Here is an 18,940-nt window from a genome sequence, read left to right as displayed (position 1 = left end):
CAGGTCCATTTGCGATAACACCCTCCCAATGGATATTGGATAAGACAAAATGGCTAAGCATCCAGCCTGAAATATACAACATTGAAACTCCAGGTGATTTTACAAGAGAGAAGATAAAGGCTTACAATTCTTTGGATGCCTACAATGTTGTTCTGTGGTAATGTGCAAGAAATAATGTTCCATTTCCAGATTCAACCCTTTTTAGTGCTAAAACCCGAGGTTCTGCCTAGCCAAAGACAAGGAAAGAAGACGGATCTGTACAAGGCCTAGGTAATCATCAACAAGCAAAACAACTGCATTCTGACAGTGAACTACACCTGTATGGCAGGGTATGTGAACTTACACATAGAGGTAAAGTTGGTTTTATATTCGCATATTCTGACTTTCTCCTTAATAATATAATTTCATAAGTTTTATTTGCAAACTCTGATTGGCTGCTAATATGATTTCGCTATTTAAAGTACAACATTGTTCGCAGCCAAATAAACAGTGTTAATGTTGTTTTCAAGTTACACTTGCAGGTTACTTCAGACCGAATATTCAAAGTGCCGTGGTAAACAATATAGGGAGTGTGTCACAAGTTGTCACTGAATGAATGTGTGAATATAAAACCAACTTTACCTTAATAATGTAATGTTACACTATCACGTTTCATTCTTAGCATTCAGTGTCCGCAGTTTAATTAACCATATGTAACCATATGTTTTTGCTGAAATCACTGCTGCAATCAAAAACTAGTAGTGTGTATGATTCAGCATAGCGTGAACTTACCTGATATAACATGAGAACTGCAGAGTCCAGCATTTTTAATTAGGTTGTCACTTCATTCCGCTCCCTTTTAGCCAAAGACGTCTGCAGTTGGCATTAAAGCAGTGTGGTGTATGGTAAAAGTTTTCTATTTTTGGACTTTCGAGTTTGGCATCCTACCGCACAACACTGCATGTCTTTTTTTTTTTTTTTGCAACCGGGGACCCGTGTGACGTCATGTGTGATGTAGGTTGGTAATTGGTCTATACATACAGTGGTCAGTATAACTGAGTACGCCCCATTTTGAAAATGAATATATTATCCATTTTTCAGTGAATACAGGCAATGTATTTTGGTGCATTTAAACAAAACAGATTTTGAAAGTTAATAGGATTTAAATTCAAGCTAAATATTGCCAAAAAATATTACAACCTACAATATTTCAACTAAATTTTTTCAACTTATTTCGTAAATTGAATGAATTTCATTCATTTATTTTCTTTTCGGTTTAGTCCCTTTATTAATCCGGGGTCGCCACAGCGGAATGAACCGCCAACTTATCCAGCACATGTTTTATTCAACGGATGCCCTTCCTGCAACCCATCTCTGGGAAACATCCATACACACTCATTGACACACATACACTACGGACAATTCAGCCTACCCAATTAAACTGTACCACATGTCTTTGGACTGTGAGGGAAACCGGAGCACCCGGAGGAAACTCCACACGAAACGCCAACTGACCCAGCCGAGGCTCGACCAGCGACCTTCTTGCTGTGAGGCGACAGCACTACCTACTGCGTTCGAGTGGGTTTCCCCCACTGTCCAAAGACATGAGGTACAGGTGCATTGGATTGGCTAAATTTTCCGTAGTGTATGAGCATGAATGGATGTTTCCCAGAGCTGGGTTGCAGCTGGAAGGACATCCTCTGCGTAAAACATGCTGGATAAGTTGGCGGTTCATTCCGCTGTGGCAACCCCAGATTAATAAAAGGGACTAAGCCGAAAAGAAAATGATTGAATTTTCCTTGCCTGTTACTCAGTTGGTTCAACAGTCAGATGCACGTTGTCAATATTCATTTTTGAATCTGGCTTTCGCTAATGAATGAATTACAATGAAATTCAAACTCTTTAACTGTCAAAAATCTTATGCCGTTGCTAAATTATGAACTTAACCATGTATCGTGTATTGTTCAAATTTAACAAAAGCAGAAAATATTTACATATTTGACCTCTTCCCTACAAGGAAAAACACCAACAATCAAGAATGCATGATTGTATGGTGTCATGGCTTTATCAAAAAAAAATCATTATAATGGATGTCAATGGGCCAAAAACATAATGAAAAGGTAGTGCATTTGCCCAGAAAGTATTGTATTTTTTTATTTATTTAAAGCAATTTCTCAAAATAGTTGTCACCAAATATCATTCCCTTTGCTGAAACAGAAAAATTTATAGACCAATTAAGCCTCAACATCACCCCAGAGTGGATGAAAACACCCCTAACAGCACAAACGTGTTAAATGAAGTTGTTCAAAAGTTGGTGTCTCTAAGTCAACGTTGACCCAAAATTGATTCAGTGGCTTTAACTTGGTTGATCACAGTTTGAGATATCATGAGCTTGGGGTCTAATTGATTGATAATTAATCATTGGTTTTATGCTTCATGATGAACACCCGTTTTGTCAGCATTCATTAAACCAATCCTTATTTCAATTACGTTGAAATTGGTCATTAATTTGAATATCTTTTGAACAGATTGAAAAATCAGTGGTGAGGGTCAACAGCATATCCCAGGGTACCAGCGAATTTTAAACATAGTGCCACCAACCATTGCAGATAATGTTTTAAATAGGCTTTTATATAAAGGTTAATGCTAATTACAATAATATTGAATTAGCAATTTCCCATCACTTTGCTTGTCTGACAAATGAAATCCTGGTGTCTTTCTGACTGAAACATAACCTCAGAGATGTTAATAATTGCAACACAAAACCAACAATTTAGCTGCTTATTTCCATCAGAATAGTGCTCATGTTTTCCTCTCATCAACAGAAAGACACCAGGCCATTGGTACAAACCAAAACAGTTTATTAGGAAACATCAGTCAGAGCACATTCTCCCAGAATTCTGAGCAGTGGTCGAAAGTTGAGCAAGAAAACTGACCGAAATCTACAGGCTGACCACAGTACATGCTCAACAAATTAACAACTGGCAACTCTCATCCCTGAACATGCTTTTATTACTAGGATCTTAAAAAATATTTCCTGGGGAAAAAAACAAACATATTCATTGATGCTGTGGTTCAGTAGAAGACCAAGAGTCTGTGCTCTTAACAGATGAAGAGGAGGAGGAAGGTGTACAGTGAGAGCCTGAGCCAAGTGCATCTGCCCATATAAACAAAACCAAGGGAGAATCTGATTTACGAAGACTTCTTCTGCTTCTTCTTCTCTGCCTCCTCCTCTTTCTCCTTCTCTATTTCGGCGACCAGCGTCTCAATCTCTTTGGACTCCAGAATCTGTGTAAGGCGAGAACGAGCCCCAAATGTGTCATGAGCGATTACCAAGACGCAACAGATGACAAGAATGCTGCATCAAAACCTAAACGATATAAAAAAATCCAGAAATCAGAAGCATTACCTTAAGGGGCTGGTTTCTCCGGATCACTGCCAGCTCGATGTTCTTGCCACCGGATTGCACAACCTGTGCAGCACAGATCACACACAACTGCCTCAGCAAACATGTTGCATCCTGCCAGCTTCATGACATGAGTGTGTGTTGTCAACATGTAACTAAGGGAATGTGCTGTTTACCTCCAGTAAGGCTTTGATGGCCAGCTTGATGGCATCATTATCACTGGCGATGGCTTCATCTGTGTAGTTCTTCTCCAGAAACTCCCTCACCGTCTTCGCACTGCGGCCGATGGCGTTCGCCTGATGACACGGGTGAGAAGAGGGTTATTAAGCCTGAATGTGTAGCATTTCAATGTGGAAATGCACTGCTCCTACTTCACCTTCCACGCGTGGTATGTTCCAGAAGGGTCTGTCTGATAGAGACGTGGAGTCCCATCATAGTCGAAACCAACAATCAGGGCTGAGATGCCGAACGGACGACGTCCATTGCTTTGAGTGTAGCGCTGTTGCACAAGCAAGAGCAGAATTAATAGTGAGAAAATGATTCAGGAACGTTAGCTCTACCTGTGTAAATAAACTCTGTAAATTCATTAGCAACTAAAGCTTGGACAGCATGATTTATTGAAATAATCATTTCAATCGAATATGTAAATCACAGTTTAAATGTTGTTTTACACGAAAGGCTTATGATTCAGTGTCTCTGAGTGGTTCAGTTGACTAAATACTGCTCTACACAAGCTTTTGCTGTGAGGTCAGGTCACTTTTAACGTGCATTTGAGATAGGGCTGCACGATTAATTGAAAAAAAGATTGTGATCTCGATTCGACCCCCCACATGATCTTAATTCAGCTTTTCTACGATTCAGCCAATTATATTTTCAAGTTCAGAAGAGAAGCGTAAAGGCGGTCGCACAAGTCTTCACATAGTTTTTTATACATTACTCCGCAATAGGGACGCCTGCAAATGGCATTGAAAGAGTCAAAAACTGTATTTATAAAGTGTAATTCACGCTAAAATTGAATTTCTGCTTTCATGTTATGATGTATTCACAGCTGCGAAATCACATGTGAGCTAACCGCGAGCAGTTACAACAGAGAAGACACGCGTGAATGATGTCTACTTTAGTGAACAGAACCTGCATAGGCTGTGAACAGCAGGTAATAAAGTTGTGAATAATGTTCAGTTTGTTGCACAAAGCGATTATTTGGGAGCCGAGTGGGAAGTATGAATACCATGCATGTCTTTTTTCCTGAAGTGACAGCAGTCATGAAAGTAAAACCAAGTGTGCACATATTTATATGATCATAACGCATTTTGCAGTTATGGTTACGACAAGCATTTGATATGTTTTTTTTTTTCTTTCATAGTGAACACAAAGAGTTGTACATGAGAATAAATGTTTACTTGGTCAGTACAACTACTCCAGCCTATATAATGTTAAATATAATGCAAGAGGGAATCTGATAATGACAAATGTCTGTTTTTATCAGTGAAAAAATGCAATGACAGATGACAAACGTATATCTTAAACACAATCATTCAACTTCAGAGTTATGAATAGTTGTATTCTGATATCACTTTACTGTGAATTAACGAGTCTTGTTCAAGTCCACCATTCAAAGTTTACATGAAATTTAGCATTTTAATCAACAGTAGACCAACACATATGCCTAATATTGTTATTGCTGTTTTACCATATGTTTGATAAACAATAATAATAATAATAGAGTACTCACATGAACCTTTATTTTACATGAACAGAATCATGAGAAAATCGTGATCTTCACTTGAAGCAAAAAACCTGTGATTCAGAATCGTGTAGCCCTAATTTACGATCACAAAATATACTAACATCTTTATATTCTTTACTAACACAAATAATTATTTTAATTTTAAAAAGTCGGTTTAATACAGGTGTCCTGTAGAATAAAGTATTTTTAAAGTGCTATACAGTAAAACTATTTTATTTATTAGTTTATCTTGTTGAAGAATCATATCTTTGCTATTGTTAGTCAATTAAAAAAAAAAATCTCTAAATTATGGGACAAAATGTGCAGACTTAAAGTTTGTGCACACTGAGATGATTTTCACTTACGCATATTGGTTTTTTGGCATTCATACCCAAGCGATTTTCACTACAAATGCTAGTGAACTGATATTAATAGCACTTAAAAATCAAAACAGAAATACCCTAGTATACAAAGTGGCACTGCACAACTTTACGTTTATTGTACAGAAGAAGTGAGCCATTGTTTTTGTGCTTGTTAAAGCCATTCAGATAGTATTTCTGAATCGGCAAACAAAACATGCATAGCAGCAGCAAATCCAGCTGGTTTTCAGACACCAACGAAACAAGCAGCATCACATTCATTTTGTCTCAGTGCTTCTTCTCCACTCTTAGGAATGTTTGCTCAGGTAGACTGTTTTGAGCTTGAGCGCCACTAAGTGGAGTTTACTGTAACTTTAGCACATGAACAAAAGTGTAGGTGTGACCACATCATTGGCCACATCGTCTTTGATTCCAAAAACATGAGACGCAAAACATTCAAGAATGTTTTCAAATCACTTCAAATTTTCTCTCGTCATATCAAACAGTTTGGCACTCACCTCACCTCAATTTATATTAAATAAAGGCTGACTTTCACTGTAAACTGTAAACTGTAAACGATGCCATTTTCAATCATCTTTTGTGTTCTATAGTATGAAGGCAAAGTTTTCCACTTGAAGTGTAGTGGTGTGGTCACCTGTTTGAGTGTGGCGATGTAGCGGGTGATGTACTCCACAGTTACGGGGTCTTCCACTGTGAGTCTGTGGCTCTGACACTCAACTCGTGCTCTGTTGATCACAATCCTGGCGTCTGCTGTCAGACCTGGACAACACATTTAACAAACAAGCCAAGATCACTCTTTTGCACCGGACAGTCATGATATATTCCACAATTATGATTTACCTGTATCCAAGCTAAAAAACACTTATTTTCCCTTAACCCCTTCCCTTCCATTGAGGAGATTTCTCTTCAATTAAGCCTGTCATTGAAAAGTTTTTACAGCAATTTGTGTTCTAGGTATATTAAGGTAGGGGATGTCTGCTGGGGCTCCAAGGTATGAAATATGAACCTATTAGGGCTGTTCAATAAATCAAAATCGAATCGCGATTTGAAACGTTGCAATTAGCTAATCACAAGAGGCTGTGCTATGAAATGCATATCTAATTTCCCCCACCCCAAAAAAAATGCTTGACTGCCATCTGTGTGTGACAGTTTTACTATCCAATTAAGTGAGCACACTTTTGTTCTGCCCAATCAGAACTGCGTGACCGTACCATGCAGAAAGACCACAATAAAACAAATTATTATGATCACACTGTTGGAAAGTTAGGGTGGTGCTGATTTAATCATATCAATTCAAGCATGAGTCTTTTGATGAAATACTGAAACTAGATTATCAACCTGAACCTTTATAATCTTGAGCTGGACTGTTAAGTTCATAGAATAATAACCCATCACAGCTCATCAGGCTATCTGCAGATTTCATCAAGTAAAATTTAAGACTTTTTAAGACCATTATGAATGAAATTTCAGACTTATACAGGGCTAAACACTAAGCATTCTTTCTAATTGCCTGTTTGGTTCAATAAAAAATATTTTTACTTGCCTCATCAAAAATATAATCGAATGCAATTATTTCTTAGCTACAAGCAAGCTCTAGTTGTATACATACACTTGTTTCCAACAACGGTACATTGTTTAAAGTATATTTATTATGAAGAAAATTACATTCTTCATGAATGATCACAAAGATATATTTGTTGACTTTTGGTCCAAATGGATCACGTATTTAACTCCTAATTTGTTATAAAACATTATGTTTCATGTCTACTTATACATATTATGCATGTTCCCCCTTTTGTATAGTTTTTTCATGAAAGGAAAATAAATATAAAGGAATATATTGCTCTGCTATTATCATGAGGAACTGTGTAACTAATTAGCTTTCTTTCCCTGATTAGGGGATTTAATTTGGAGAATTAGCTGTAAAAACAGATGTTGTGAATTGGATTTCTTTGCAATATAAACTTAAACACAAAAAATGGTTTTATTGAGATGGAAATTGCTCCCCCCACATGTGACCGGTGTAAGTCTGCTGAAGGCTCCCTGACTCACCTCTTTTGGACGTGTCCAAAACTTTATGATTTCTGATTTGACATATTTAAATGGTTTTCTGATATGTATGGTTTTACCTTTACACCTGACCCAGAAATTGCTTATAGCTGGGTACTTATCTCACTCAAATATTGCACATGGAAAGAGTCTGTTATGGAGATATTGATAATCTTGTTTTACAATACATGGCAACTATTTCTTGATCACCTGGACCAATATAATGCGGATTCTGAGCAGCAGTGTAGTTCTTTTTTTTGCTCACTACACCCATTGACTCTCTCTTTGTATTTTCATTGAAACCATTTATATGCCCTAATTGTTTTTAATAATACCTTTATATTTTTTTTTATTTAATTATTATTACCATTATTATGCTTATTTTGTGCATTTTTAATTGTTGTGGTGTTGCTTGGTAATTATTGAAAAATGTAAAACACTTAAAAAATTTTAAAAACACTTTAAAAACAAGTTTAAAAATGAGGGGGAAAAAAGAAATGGAGATTGTTGGTGATTGGATGGGTGTTGTCCGATTGGATAAATTTACAGAGACAGAGATAAATTAGGAGCTGTTTAAAAGACCAACAACACAATAATTCAGTAAACTTGAGACTTTAAGGCTTAAAATTTAGCTTTTGAAATTAAAGATATTTTAAGACCCTGAGGACACCCGGCTCACAAGACTGGCAATACACAGACATATTAACCTTCTGGAACTGATGATGACTCACTTCAGCTGTTCAGATTCAATTCTTTCCATTTATTCTGCACTTTAATCTTTCAAGCTATGCATGCCTTTAGCATTCACAAACAGCTACATTACATGAAGAGCTGTATTAGAAAAAGTATGAGGGCACTTTAAACTACACCAACTAAATGGCTTTAAACTGTCGAGTAGCTCCAGTTGTGGCATTTAAAAAAATACAGGACATCATTCATATTCAACGCATTGTTTATAACAAAATAAAAGTGAACGGTAACTAAAAAAAAACATGAAAATGCCAGAATCTCCTCATGTCAGGAGTAGAATCTTACCTGCGAAGGCCATGCACACATGCTCATCCAAGGCACAGATCTTCCTCACAGTCCTCTCCTCCTGAAGCTTCGCCACTGATTTCTTCTCAACACCCAACACAACAATATCTTTCCCCCTGATTCCAACCTGCAGATAAATAAAAGTCACAATTAGTGAGGGGACTGAAAACTAGTAACGTTTACATAAGAAATATCATTTAGTGTGAGCACAGAACTTTCATATTTGAGTCCTCTAATCCTTTTACTATGAACACATCGCCCTCTACCGGAAATTTTGACCATTACACGATCTTAAGAATGAAACTACCTGACTCATACTGTTATAGAAGAAGCTTAAGAAACTAAATACCACAAATAACATTTTAAAATGGCTCTCGGCTCTTTAGAGAACTTTTAACACGCGTAAGGTCTGAAACGCAACTAGAAAAGGTTCATAAACTTGAAATGGACGTGTAATTTCATTGATTTGTTAGCCGGCAAATGTATTAAACCTCACATTATATTATAATAATAATTTTGCTAAGCACGTGGTATGATAGTAGTGAATTGAACGCGCATTTTAAATACATAACTTATGCTTTAATAGATCGCAAATCTAGTTTAGTATCTGAATAGCGCATGCTAATATTAGCAGCAACATGCAAGTCACGCTTAGCAGTAGAAATACAAATACAAAACACTCCTGATAAACAAAACTACTCAATTTCTTCATAAAAGTCTTTATCAATCACAGTATTTGCTCATGTATCCAGCACTTGTTGGCTAAAATCGCTCATCTTTTATTTTAGAGATGTATGGGTAGTGCCTAGCTGTTAGCCGTTAGCTAAAGCTGCGACTCAGATGTAAGCATATAAACACACTCACAGCTGTGGAGCCCTTCTTTACAGCTTCCTGCGCATATTCCACCTGAAACAAGTGACCGTCTGGAGAGAAAACTGTTATAGCTCTGTCGTATCTAGCTGCCATTTCTGCACACTAGACACAAAGCGCGAATTACTGTGGAATAGTTGCCTCTGACTTTCGACTAGCAGCACAGCACAGAAGGTTTCGAAATTGATCTGCGCGTGCGCAACCAGCGAGCGCATGGGATGGTGGGTCTTGTAATCCACAACATACGGAACTCGTGATTTATTTGCTTTTTTTGTATATATTTATTTACAAACGTAGTACAAGAGAATACATCTCCCAACAATTATAAACAACATTAAAATATTATTAAAATGAGAGAAATTATCTTAATTATACAATCAAAGTATAAACATGCCAGGGGTAAAATATAGGTAAGATAATAATAATAATAATAATAATAATAATAATAATAAACATTTATATAATCAAATGAAATTTACATAATGCTTCATATGTTTTTTAGCTTTTCTGTTTCTTATGTTACATAGTGTAGTACCATAATCTCCTTTATAAAATGTTCACAATTTGGCTTCGCTTTGGCCCATTTCTTAACATGAATATGGTATTTTCCAAGTAATATTATTAGTTGTTTAAGAAAATATGTTGTACATTTTTTAATGAATTCCATCTTGTACTAAAGCAAACATGACATCATATAATTCAATTTGTATTAGAGTAGAAGGTTGCTGGTTCGAGGCTCAGCTGGGTCAGTTGGCATTTCTGTGTGGAGTTTGCATGTTCTCCCTGCGTTCATGTGGGTTTCCTCCGGGTGACCCAGTTTCCCCCACAGCTAAATGGTCCCTAGTGTATGAATGTGAATGATGTTTCTCAGTGATGGGTTGCAGCTGAAAGGGCATCTGCTGCGTAAAAACCTGCTAGATAAGTTGACGGTTCATTCAGCTGTGGTGACCCCGGATTAATGAAGGGACTAAGCTGACAAGAAAATGAATGAATGAATAAAGTTAGAAACATCAATCCAAAATAATCTGGAGTATACACATTGAAAAAACAGATGTGTAACAGATTCTTTAACAATACCACAAAAATCGCAAGAGTTTTCTCTATCCGCATCAAACCGTTCAAATAGGTCTTTTACATTTACAGGATAAATTCTGCGTTAAATTTTAAAAGATATACCTGTCCTACTTTATTACTTTTAAAAAATGTATTTGTTTATAAACATACTTTCTTCCACTCAATGTTTCCAAATTTTGATGACCAGAAGACTGTTGAAGATGGAATATTTTTTTCTTTTTTTAGTAGTCACTAGTAGTGACTAGTGACATTCTACACTGTATATACCTGTCTGTTTATTTTATTTTGGACTTCTGAATCATGAAGTGTTTTGAGATAACATGCCAAAGTAGATGCCAAAATAAACACTACTTTCCTCAGAATTTTGGTGCAGTTTAAATATGGTCATAAACTGATTTTTTTGCGAGAAATATAGATATATAACAGGGCCAGGTGAATATATATATATATATATATATATATAACAGGTGAAAGAGGTGCTTCTTATTTCTCAAAAACCTTTTTGCAGTTATTTGCCTCATTTTCTATTTAATTGTGAAGTTTAAATACTGCATTTTAGTGACATTTTAAGCACTTCTTTTGCTGCATTAGCTTATCAGATGGTCATGTTTTGATGTACCAAAAACATTTCCTAAAGATTTAGGAATAAAGAAACATGAAAACAATACTTATTTTTAAATACAAATGTATTGCATCATATATCAATAGAAAAAATAGGCATCTAAATTAAAAACTAGCCTATTGTCATTTATTAGGTAAATAACAAACTGGCCAGCACATGCAACCTTCCTCAGTCAGAATTTGGGAAGCCAAATTTGTCACTTTAAAACGGAAAGTCATACCGAAGCAACAGCCAACACAGGATTCCACTTATTTTTAAAGCCTTTTTCGTTAGATTATTGTCATAGGTTTTTTTTTACAATTTAATATGGCATAGCAGTCAAAATAAGACAATTGAGCCCATATATGGGACAAGTTCTGGACCTTTGTCTGTGAAGGGTGGGTCTTTCGAACCACCCGAACACCCCCTGCCTTATTGTAGTTTTTGACGAAACAAGGTATATTAACATTGCAGTTATTCAGTAACAAAAGTTATTTTCATTTTGTTTTGTTTTTCTTTTTTAACCACATATTTTAAGACAGAAACAAATGAACTATAAAAATGAATAAGAAAAAAAGTTAATGAAATTAAAATAATAAATAAATAAATGAATAAATAAATGAATAAATAAATGAATAAATAAATAAATAAATAAATAAATAAATAAAAACATATGGGAGTAGGGGGAGGAAATGGTTGGAGTACATTATTCTCAATATGGATTGTTAAAGGGTCTCATGGTTTGTAAAATGTTCTGGTTGATCCTCAGAGAAAATATTGACATTGATTTTTTTCTGTTTTCAAAAATAACTAAATCACTAAGCCAGTGTGACAGTATAGGTGGCATTGGTGGTTTCCTATCTACAAGAATTCTTCTAAAAACTTGATTTTTAAAATAAAAAATATCATTATACTTAAATATTTATATACATTATTATTAATATAGAATTGTTTTCAGAGCAGTAGAAAGTTTTTTATGTTTTAGAAAGTCAGAGCATTTTTTTCAACTGTTGTTTATCAGTTAAAGCTGGAAAAAAAAGTTTTTTGTAGTATTATTTGTATTACTAACTTTTGAATGTTTTTTCTTTCACTTTCGTCAATTGGTGAAGTTTTGTTCCTCATCACTGTCACCACTGGCTTGCTTGGTTTGGGAGTGTGGAGCTGTGCATCAATGGATTTGCTCTTCAGTGTTTGGACTTTCAGCAGTGAAAATTAAACCACACTGAACTGAACTAAACTGAATTTCAACTCTGAAAACTGGACAGACGCCATTTCAATTTACTAGAACTTCTATGTTACATTCTATCTACATTGTAAAAGCGCTATAGAAATAAGATGAATTGAATTAAATTGAATTTTAAATTATTCTTTTAAAAATGTATTTGATAAGTGCCACTTTAAACAAATTATAAATGAATTATGGATGTCTAGACACTTTATTTGTTATTAAATCTATCAAAACTAGCAAAAAAGCAACAACAACAAAAAAGAGATTCAAACAGTTGTCATGGCCATTCATGCTTGAATTTTGGTTACAGTGTTCTGTAGATGATTTACTATTATTGAATATGTATACATTATATTGCCTAATTTGTTTGAATTTGTAGATGTTCCGATCAGTTCCATAGCCAAAAGTTTAATAAAGTCTTATCAAGCACCTAGGCATGCAGACTGCTTCAACAAACGTTTGTGAAAGAATTCATGTTCACTGATAGGATGTGCCACCTGTGCATTAAATTCATTTGTGAAATTTCCTCACTCCTAAATATTAAATGGTCAACAACAGCAACTCAGCCATGAAGTGGTAGACCACATAAAATCACAGGGTCAATGCATGGGTACAGAAGTCTTTTTGCAGAGTCAATAGCTACAGACCTCCAAGCTTCATGTGGCAAAAGAACACAAAAAGAAGATCATTTGAAAAAAGTAACATTGACTTCAATAGTATTTGTTTTTCTTACTGTGGAAGTCAATGGTTACTGATTTTCAGAACATCTTCTTTTGTGTTCAAAAGAACGAAACTCATAAGGTTTGGAACCCCTGGAGGGAGAGTAAATAGTGAGTTAATTTTCATTTTTGGATGAACTATCTGGTGGTTGTGTGGTGAGACCCCCCCCCCCCCTCTCATGATTGTGAAGCGCTTTGGGTGTATGGCTACACAATAAATGCGCTATATAAATACACATTACTTACTTACTATCTCTTTAAGCACAGAGTCCTGAACTGAACCTGACTGAACAACTTTAGGATGAATTAGAATGGGAACTGAACCAGGCCTTCTACATTCAACATCAGTGATTGACCTCACAAATCGACTTAGATGAATGGTCAAAAATTCCCATCACACCTTGGGGAGCACCTTCTCAGAAGAGCTGACGCTGTTATAGATGTTATAGGGACAACGCGATATAAAACCATTCAGATTAAAATTAGGATGTTATTAAATGGGGCGACACTGTTGCTCAGTAGTTAGCACTGTTGCTGAGAAGGTCGCTGGTTCTAGTACCGGCTGGGTCAGCTGGTATTTCTGTGCGGAGTTTGCATGTTCTCCCTGTGTTCGCATGGGTTTCCTTTGGGTGCTCTGGTTTCCCTACAGTCCAAGAAGTGCTAGGTGAATTGAATAAACTAAATTGGCTGTAGTGTATGTGTGTGAATGAGTGTGTATGAATGAGTGTGTATGGATGTTTTCTAGTTATGGGTTGCAGCTGAAAGGGCATCCCTATTTAATCCCCCAGCATATGTATGTATACATATATTGGAAAAGTTGGTGGTTCATTCCGCTTTGGTGAACGCTGATTAATAAAGGGACTAAACTGAAGAAAATTAATGAATGAATGTCATTAAATGTCATGTGCATGCAAAGATGCCCCAATACTTTTGGCAAAATAAGAGTGTGTTTATATGTATGTGTGTATGTACAATAATAATAATACTATTTACATTTAAAAATGTAAAAAAAAAAAAAAGACATTTATTTTTACTATTTTTAATATAGTGAACAAAATCTGATTGAGCCGATATGCTGTGAAGGCCACGCCATCAAAGAGCTATTCGGTCACTTGATTTTCCATTTACCTCTATCCTAAGTCCTCAACATTTGTGAACAAATGTACAACAGCATGACGTCTTTGACAAGCACCTCTACAAGTACCTACAGACACTTTCAAGCTTCTACTTCAAAGGCCATTTTGGTGCCACCAAACCTCTCATCAATGCTTCATCAAGAGCATGCTAAACCTGCAGAGAACAGGCCACAAATCTGCCGTACCTTATTAAAAATGTCCTTTTAATTAAATTCAACAAATAAGAATACATTAAAGTAAATACGATGCATCGGGGAATAGAGAGGTTTGTGTTGCGAGACCATGGAGCAGTGTTCAAAGAGACAGAAATGCCCACCCACTAGTATTCCTTAGCTGTGTATTCCCTCAAACCAAGCTAATGAGGAGCTTCTGTAGAGCTCGCCGACACTCACAAACCCCAGTGTTTCTTCCGGGAGTCACCTGTGTGGGACATGAGGGCTCTCTGAGCAAGTGTGACCTAGCTATAACAGATTAAGACTGCTCTGAAGTAAACCAGGTTGTGGTGGGGGGGCTGTAAACATATGGAAAAGCGCATCGGTGCGTGTCTGTTCAGGGTGGATTTCTGATGTTTCTGCGTACTGTGCTACTGTAAAAATCTGTCATTGGATTTGTTGCTCAGGCTTTCCAGTGTGCTTAACACTGGTTTTATCATTCTTAACCCCGCTTATCCAGCTTTTTCCTAAATTCCAACAAGAGAAGTGTTTTAAAGGGGTGGTCCACTACGTTATCATATTTGAAACTTTAGTTGATGTGTAATGTAGCTGTGTGAACATAAACAACATCTCTGAATGTAAGACGCTCAAAGTTCAATGCAAAGGGAGACATTGGCTTTTACAGAGTTAGCTTAGCAAAGTCTACAGCTAACAAAGTTTGGGAACTACAAAAAAAACATACAGGTTAGTAAGATCACAAACGCTTCAGGTTACGCACAGCAAAGGGGCAAGGCCAAAGGCGCTGTAACGTTATAGCAGACAAAGCTAAAATGCCATCCAAACGCTGCTGTTTCCACAGAGCTTGTTCTGTTTCTGTATTTGGGCTTCCAAAGGACATGACACAAAGAGAGAAGTGTGTACAATTTAATTTTCAATATGTTCCAGAGAATTATAAAAAAATATATAGCTAGCATTTGACAAAGGTCAACTTCCAGAATCTCTCCTAGTTCAGTACTGGATTCGGCTAAAAACTCCTCAAAGAAGGAGCAGCTCTAACCGTAATAGAAGAAGCTGTGGATTGTGAGCCACAACCTTTAAGTGTTTTATTTGTTAAAATTTATCTATTACTAGCATAGTGTCTAGCTTTAACGGTATGTTGTAGCAAGGATGTAAAAAAGGATATAAACAACAGGAAATGCTGTTTGTCATCACTAACATTTTAGCCACAAATTCATATTTATCCGTCAAACCAGCCTGATCTCACAAGGAAACGTAAGTATTTTATGTTTTGTCAGTTTAGTGGTTTAGTCGTACGAAAATGTACGATTTTAAAAAGGAAGCATGGCACCTAACCCCACCCCTAACCCCAAACATCATTGGGTGATGAGCAAATCGCACTAAATTGTTGGAATTAGAATTCATCCGAATTAGCCACTAAATCAAAAAGTTTCAAACGAATTGCCGTGAGATTGCGTTGGTCAAACCCCTGTAAACACACACAATCTTCACCAGCGCTGCAGTGTCTGTCTATGCGGCCGATTTCTGTGCGTTCTACATCTCAAATAACAAAATTACAAAAGGTATGTGAACGTTTCATTTTACTTACACATGGTTATAATGCGATTTTATTTTAGAGAGCAGGCATGAGGTTCAGCTGTGTCCTCTGTGTCATTTTCTGTCTGTGATTTCTTGTGCTCAAACTGACTCGTCTAACAGTTACACTGACTGACAGAAGTGATGGGTCATTCTTGAACAATTTGTTGATTTTGAAAGAATCTTTTGTATGACTCGAGAACGATGAGTCCTCTCAGTGAGTGATTCGTTCATTGGAGTAGAAGATTAGTTCTTTTTTCGAGTCCTCTATCGGATTTGAGTCGTTCATTCATCACGTGAAGACAGAAGCCAATCATATGCATTTAGAGCTGAAAAAAGATTTGATCTGTTCATTTGGTGTAGTTGTAGATGAGTTTGGAAGCAACTCGTATCATTTAAATAATATTTTGGCAAATTACACGAAATTAATGAAATGACTCGAATACAGATTTGTTCATCTCACTGAACAAGATTCAAAGGTCCGAGTCAGTAAAATGATCCGAACTTCCCATCACTAACTGACAGTGTTTTAACACAGCAGAAGCACAGTGTGTGCTTGTAGGGGAGTAATGCTTTTCCTGGTGACGTGGAGCCAATCTGCGAATCACAGCACATTATGTTAGCTGACCAATCAGAGCCTCTTGAGGGTGGGCTTTCAGAGGAAGTCGTTTTCATGTTAGCTGAGTAGCTGTAAATAATCAAAGTAAGATATATGAACAAATATCGTGATTTTCTACAAATGAAGCAGGAGCACACTTTTGTTTTAATAAGGGAACGTGTTCAGTTATTAAGATGCAAATGGTCATATAAGGTTAATAACCAAAAGTTTAGCCATGTAAAGTGTGAAATGTATGTGTTTAATTAAATTGTTAATATTTATTTTATTCTATAAATGTCTTATAACGGCTGCACGGTGGCGCAGTGGGTAGCACGTTCACCTAACAACAAGAAGGTTGCTGGATCGAGCCTTGGCTAGGTCAGATGGCATTTCTGTGTGGAGTTTCTGTGTGCATGTTCTCCCCGTGTTTGTGAGGGTTTCCTCCAGGTGCTCCGGTTTCCCCCACAAGTCCAAAGACATGCAGTATAGGTGAATTAAGTAGACTAAATTGTCCGTAGTGAATGAGTGTGAATGAGTGTGTGTGGATGTTTCCCAGTGATGGGTTGCAGCTGGAATAGCATCCGCTGCGTAAAACATATTCCACTGTGGCGACCTCAGATTAATAAAGGGACTAACCCGAAAAGAAAATGAATGAATGAATGAATGAATGAATGTCTTATAACATTTCTTAAAAACGTTTAATGAAAATACTGACATGTGTCGGTGCCAATAGCCTAGTGATTTGTGTGTCAATATATAGCACCGAATAAACACAAAGTACCTTGCTACCTCGCAATGCACAATTACAACAGTATGTCCTTGACCTCAGCTGGAGAAGAACTGAAGTGAAGTCTTTATTTTAATTTCTGATCCACTCTAGATCAGTCCGTTTTGTTCACCGACTGAGCCGGGATCATCATCATTAGCAATCGGCTTCATCTCTGGCTCTGTAATTAGCTGATTAATAAAAATTAACCTTCAAAGTTCATTAATATCAGACAATAATTAATCTTGATGTCCTGATTTAAAAATGCCCCAACTCTTTTTTCATTTGGTTGAATTGGCAGTGGTAAATGTTCATAAAGATAATTGGCTCTCGAGACTGCACATGCTGTAGATAATCACACTGCCCCTCATGAGCCGCCTCTGTTGGAATGTGTTATGTATCCTCAAGAGAAAATGAGTTTTAAAGGGGTAGTTCACCCATTGCCATTTACTCACGTTCAAGTCACAAAAAACAAAGCTGCTTTACCGTATATTAGACTTGAGTATACTTCATCTGTCTGTATTCTGCAAAAGTCTATCTGAAGTTTCCATCATTAGGAATGCCTATGTAAACGTTGTGTGTACTCTTAAATTTAAAGGTGCCAGGAAGAACCAAAAAAGGTGTTTTTACAGTTCACTTTTGGTTCCTCAAAGAACCTTTAAGTCAGAACATCTTCATAGAACAATTTATAATGGGTCAAGACTGTAAGGAATCTAACTTTCCAATCTAAATATCCGATTTTTTGAATGAAAAGGTTCCAATAGATATTAAAGGATCTCCTTGAAACCCTTAATGTCAGTAAAAAACCTTTTGTTTGAAGGCTTTTTAAGAATGAAGAGCACAGGCATAAGGTGAATGCTGAGACAGAACAAGTCCTCATCTATATATCCATGCTCATCCTTGGTTAGGTTAGCTATTCAAACATGGCCCTGAATGCACAAGATATGCTATAGATATAGAAGATATCTAAGGGGTGTTTAAATGAAATTACTGCTAATTAATTTACGTTTGAAAGGTGTTTCAAAGTTCATGATATGTGCATGTTAGATCAGGGTGTTCCCAAAATCTTCAGCCCATGACCCCCAAAATAACAATGCCAGTGACTCGCGACCCTCAATATCCTCTGGGGTGGTTATAAATATAGAGACCTTGCATGCAACGGCACACACACACACACCAATAGGCCCAAGTTTATTCTTTGTTTAATTTTTGAAAAATGTATGTAAGTGCTGTAAAGGTGTCAGAAAGTTTAACCTGGTGCCATAAAATCAATCTGCTGCATCTGAGGCTATTGCTGTGTCTTTAATATAATGTAATCACCCCCAACCAAGGGTCTCAATCCAATAGAAAAAAAAATCAGAAGGCTGTAACTATAAACTACTATTTTTATCTTCAGTAGGTTATGGATAAAATATGGTAATTTTAATGGTTTTTAAAAAATGTATCAGTTTATTGGAAATCAACAAGCAAACCCCCTTTGGAAACCAATGTGGTAGATGATATTAGCTTCCCTCAGTTTTCTTGTAATTAGAAGACTCTGAAAGTAAAAAGTGTTCACGGCCTCCTACAACACACAATTATAATTTGTAAACTCTGAAATTTCTGAAAGCTGCACTTTTTACCAAATA

General features: G+C 36.4%; 1 protein-coding gene across 1 annotated transcript; it reads right to left on the bottom strand.

Moving 5' to 3' along the window:
• Nucleotides 1-2,823: 2,823 nt before the first annotated feature.
• psma8 (proteasome 20S subunit alpha 8) lies at nt 2,824-9,637 on the bottom strand. Its single transcript, XM_056445310.1, has 7 exons — nt 9,440-9,637; nt 8,576-8,702; nt 6,126-6,250; nt 3,762-3,884; nt 3,562-3,681; nt 3,389-3,451; nt 2,824-3,267 (listed from the first exon to the last, which is right to left on the bottom strand). Exons 1-7 carry the CDS (start codon nt 9,539-9,541, stop codon nt 3,172-3,174), a joined length of 756 nt encoding a protein of 251 aa, XP_056301285.1. The 5' UTR covers nt 9,542-9,637; the 3' UTR covers nt 2,824-3,171.
• Nucleotides 9,638-18,940: the final 9,303 nt, after the last annotated feature.

The sequence above is a fragment of the Danio aesculapii genome, chromosome 20 (assembly GCF_903798145.1).
Source record: "Danio aesculapii chromosome 20, fDanAes4.1, whole genome shotgun sequence".
NCBI lineage: Eukaryota > Metazoa > Chordata > Actinopteri > Cypriniformes > Danionidae > Danio > Danio aesculapii.
The sequence above is the reverse complement of the archived record's forward strand: the minus strand, read 5'-3'. Positions and strand labels throughout refer to the sequence as shown.